Raw genomic sequence first — 4,913 nt, 5'->3', positions numbered from 1 at the left:
TTGTCTAATTGCCCTGGCTAGGACTTCAAGTACAATATTGAATAGGTAGGGAGAGAGTGGGCAGCCTTAAGGTTTTCTTTTCATTCTACTTATTTTGTCCTTTAATGTGGTAAAACACAAGTCTTCATTATTTTGTTTTTACCCTTATCACGGTACCATCACATTCAAGAACAAACTCTTCCAAATTTGTGAAGCACTTCTTTTAAAAAGAGTTTGATAGTTTTTAGTCTTACATTTAGATATTAGGTCCATGTTGGCTTGATTTTTGGATAAAGTGTAAAGTAAGGATCCAGCTGCATTGGCAGCCTCCACAGCTGTATTTTTTGGAAAGAGCGCCCTTTCAACATTGAATCATATTAGCATCCTTTTGTCAAGAAATACTTGACTAGCTGAAGAGATGGCCCAGTGATTAAGAACACTTGGTCTTGCAGAATATCTGGATTTATTTCCCAGTACCCATGTTGTGTTTTGGATTTGACACCCTCTTCTGACTTCTACAGGCACTAGGCATACACATAATGCACATACATCCATCCAGGCAGAAGAGTCATACACATAAATTTTAATTGGGTATATGTAAAGGTTATTTCTTGATTTCCTTTTGTTTTTCATTGTGTGAGTATCTTACTTATTCATTATTGTTACATCAGTGTGACCCGCGATACCTGACAGAAATATGGGAGAAAAGGTTTATGTTGGCTGATTGTTTCAGGGAGACTCTAGCCATCGAGATGCCTGATAGCCACAAGGGAGGGAAGATCTTTTTTGGCTTATGGTTGCAGAAGATTCCAGCTATCAAAACACCTGTCAAAATAAAGGAGAAAATATTTTTGTTTAAAGTTTCAGAGGGGTTGCAATCCATTTGGGGAAGCAGGGTGGAGAAGGCTCTGTGGCTGTAGGTGCATGAAATGACATTTCTCTTTTTTTGTTTGTTTGTTTGTTTGTTTTTCGATACAGGGTTTCTCTGTATAGCCCTGGCTATCCTGGAACTCACTCTGTAGACCAGGCTGGCCTTGAACTCAGAAATCTGCCTGCCTCTGCCTCCCAAGTGCTGGAATTAAAGGCGTATACCACCACTGCCCCACCGAAATGACATTTTGTTACATTGTGGTTTTCCAGAGAGCAGAGGATGCTTGACTGGAACCCAGTGAACTTTTTCAACTAGGCTCCACTTTTTTAGTGCTCACAGCCTGAAAGCCTGTGGCCCTCTGACCAATTCATGAACCTGTAGCTGGCATTCTAGATTTAAAGTGCAGCCTTTGTCTTCATTCAAGGCCTCAGTCCTACTGATTTGTGTTCAGTCTCATATCTGAAGCAATGCTTTGTTTGCTTTTCCTCAAGCTTTGGATTTCTCTTGAAATTTCTTTTCAAATTTATGATGAATTATGCTTTTTCTGTCAAAATTATTGGATTTTTGATAGGAATTTCATTAATTGTGCATGTCTTGGGCAATATTGGATTCCTAATTCTATTAGATCTTTTACTTCTTGAATTTGGAATATCTTTGGAATTTTTTATGCTTTTATTTCTTTCAGCAGCATTTTACTATTTTCTTTGTTATAGATTTTAACTTCCTTGGTTAAGTTTACTTCTAAATGTCTTATTATTTGTAATGTTTTGTCTGTAGAGTTGCCTTCTTGATTTGCTGTTTAGAATCCTCATTGTTAGTGTGCAGTCTTCGTTTACTGAAACTTTGTTGTATTTGGTTTTTAGTTTGGATAGTTTTTTGTTTATTTATTTTGTTGTTTTTAAGCAGAATTTCACTATGTGGCCCAGGCTAGCTGAGAATGTGCTAGACCTGTAGTGGGTGGGCCTCAACAATTGCAACCCTGGCTCTCATCCTTTTGAATGATTGCATTGCAGGCAGTGAGGCATACTCAACAGTGGGCAACATAGATGATGCCCACTTTTCTTTATTTGCATGAAATCTTTAAAGTTTTCCATATAAAACATCATACTGTCAAAAACAATCTTGATGATAATGTTGATGTGATCATGGTGATGATGGTGATGCCACCAGGCGTGGTGGCACACACCTTTAATCCCAGCACTTGAGAGGAAGAGGCAGGCAGATTTCTGAGTTTGAGGTCTATAAAACAAATTCGAGGAGGCCAGGGCTACACAGAGAAACCGAGTCTCAGAAAAAAGCAAAAGCAACAAAGGTCACACTGTCAACAGAGATCATTTTCCTTCTTCCTTTCCACTTTACATGTCTGTTGTTATTCTATTGCTTGACTGATTGTGCTGGCTCTGAACCAGCTAAACTAGGTGTTCTTGTCTTGTTCCTAAGTTTAGAGGGAAAGTTTTCAGCCACTCTTGATAATTTTGCTGTGGGCTTTTTCTATATAGCCTTTTCATATTGAGACAGGTTCCATGTACTCATAGTTTGTTGAGCGTTTCTATACGGAAATTATTCTGAATTATTTTTCAGATCCATTTCCTGAACAAAGTTGACCATTCCTGTTTCCCCTGTTATTCTATTAATGTTTTATTTATTTATTTATTTATTGAGACATGGTTTCTTTGTGTAGCCCTGGTTGTCCTGGAACTCACTCTGTAGACCAGGCTGGCCTCGAACTCAGAAATCCACCAGCCTCTGCCTCCCAAGTTCTGGGATTAAAGGCATGCACCACCACTGCCCGGCTTTATTTATTTTTAGTATATTGAATCATCCTTGCATTTCTGACTGAGTGCTTTTATTTTTAAAACCTTAGCTAAACTTTTCTGTTTTTGCCTCTGACAGCTTGAAAAAGTCCTACAGCAAGGAGACATTGGAGAGTGTGCAGAACCATATATGATTTTCAAAGAAGCTGATGCCACCAAGGTACCATGCCAGCTCCTCATTTTCTCAGATCACTCTTAATGTAATTTGGGAAAAATAGAAACATAAACCCTACTAAAACATTTCAATGCCAATTCACTTTTTTCTGTTGGTCTACTTCTTTTTGTTCTGTTTCCCTATTGTCTTTGTCATTTAGCTTGTGTCATGTTCCATGTTAGTCTTAAAGACCTCTTCCCCTGGTGGGCAGAGGCCGAGAGATAGCTTAGTAGGCAAAGGCTTTGCGAGCCCCATGATCGTAGCTTGACCCCAGGCTCCAGAATGTTTTTTTCTGAACTTGATGACACACACAATGAAACACTCCTCCCACGACACAAACCCACACACTAAGAGTATTAGCAGTAATAGTAATTAAATACAGCTTAAAAATTATTTTTGTTGATGAGAATGAAGCTAATTGAACTTAACTTATAAGTTATTTAAAAGTTCTTTTATTTACCCAATAGTGATATTGATGAAACTTCCAAGTATTGAGTTTTGTCATCTTGAGAGAAAAGAAAGATGGCAAGTGTCACACGCACATATGTATCACAAGGAGTCGGTTAACAGCGGAGCATAGCTGTGGGCTCATCCACAGCTGCCAGCAATAAAACATCCAGGCTGTGACTTGTTAATCTTGTTATGCTGGAAAGGATGGAAGTAACTGAGCTAATTTTAAACAGTCCATAAATTACAACAGCTATGAGGTGGGAGTAAAACTACTTTAGCATGAATTTAACTACATAACCAATGACCAGAAAAGCATATCAGGAGCTCAGGTCTTTGAATGAGCAGTGTTCTAAATACAGTTTTGAGGAAGACTTAGTTTTTGAGATAGTTTGAAGAAAGACTCAGTTTTTATTCTGGAGCTCATAAAGACAAAATCTTTTCTAGATTTCCCTCTTTTCTAGTTGTTCTGGCATTAATTCTTGTGTTAAAAAGACTGACCACAATTATGCTTCCTTTCCTGAAAAGACCACTTGCAATAAATGCTCTTGGCTCTACGCTCCTTTTCCCCTACCAAGGTGACATAACCACAAAGAGAAATTGCAGTGCCTTTCCCATGCGTATGTTTGCAGGGCGTTGAGATGTCGTATTGAGGAAAGTTACTGCTCTCTCCCATTCACACATGCTCAGCCTGTGTTTTGCTGTATTTGCTAAGAATTCAGCACTTTTAACCTGCCCTTGATAATGTGTGAAATAGCCCTTAGGTTGCTTCTTTCAAGTGTGATCATGGATTAAGTTCTGTTTTACAGAATAAGGAAAAACTGGAGAAGCTGAAAAGTCAAGCTGACCAGTTTTGCCAGAGACTTGGGAAATACCGCATGCCCTTTGCTTGGACTGCAATTCATTTAATGAATATTGTTAGCAGTGCTGGAAGTTTAGAAAGAGACTCCACAGAAGTCGAGATCAGTACTGGAGGTAAGCGTGCTCAGTAGCTATTGTTTCTAGAGTAGTGACTGCGCCCATTATAGAGGCTTGTGTCCCTTGTAGCCTGGGCAGGGTCCTGTGACTTGTTAGAAGATTTCCTCAATTAGAGTTGGTGCCACACACCAGTAAGCCCAGGGGCTTGGCTGAGGGAGGCGCGCCTGTGTACGTGTTTCACTTCGGCATATTTGTGAATCCCCTAATTTTTCTTTTATTGCTAATTTATAGTTTAATTATCTAATTCTTAGTAAATATTTTCATCCTTTTGGTCTTTTCATATCTTGTCTTATGTCTTGGAGAATGATCTGTAACTGCTTGAAAATTATGTGTATTCTGCTTTTTCTCAGTAAAGCATGGTCCGCTAGACCACATTGCTTGGATAGTTTTTAAAGTCTTCTCTTTTCTTGTTTTTCTTTAATAGCATTGTTCTTTTAGTTTACAAAAATGAGAATATCTTGTATGTGTGAGGCCTTGGGTTTGCATCCCAGCTTCATAAGGAAAAAGGTAAAGAAAAGAAGAGGAAGAGGAAGAAGAAAAAGGAGGAGGAGAAGGAACAGAAGGAGAAGGAGGAGGAGGAAGAGGAGGAGGAGGAGCAGGAAGAGGAGGAGGAGCAGGAAGAGGAGGAGAAGAGCAGGATGAGGAGGAACAGGAAGAGGAGGAGGAGGAG

The 4,913-nt window shown here is 39.1% G+C and overlaps 1 protein-coding gene across 7 annotated transcripts in view; it reads left to right on the top strand.

Moving 5' to 3' along the window:
• The window catches only part of Dock7 (dedicator of cytokinesis 7), a 206,303-nt gene that overhangs the window by 60,175 nt on the left and 141,215 nt on the right, over nt 1–4,913 (top strand). For all 7 annotated transcript variants that reach the window (XM_031377915.1, XM_031377919.1, XM_031377916.1 and 4 more), the window contains 2 exons: nt 2,744–2,824; nt 4,075–4,240. In XM_031377915.1, coding sequence (XP_031233775.1) covers nt 2,744–2,824; nt 4,075–4,240 — 247 coding nt within the window. The remainder of the gene's footprint in view (nt 1–2,743; nt 2,825–4,074; nt 4,241–4,913) is intronic.

Source organism: Mastomys coucha, unplaced genomic scaffold, assembly GCF_008632895.1.
Source record: "Mastomys coucha isolate ucsf_1 unplaced genomic scaffold, UCSF_Mcou_1 pScaffold18, whole genome shotgun sequence".
Classification (NCBI taxonomy): domain Eukaryota; kingdom Metazoa; phylum Chordata; class Mammalia; order Rodentia; family Muridae; genus Mastomys; species Mastomys coucha.
The sequence above is the reverse complement of the archived record's forward strand: the minus strand, read 5'-3'. Positions and strand labels throughout refer to the sequence as shown.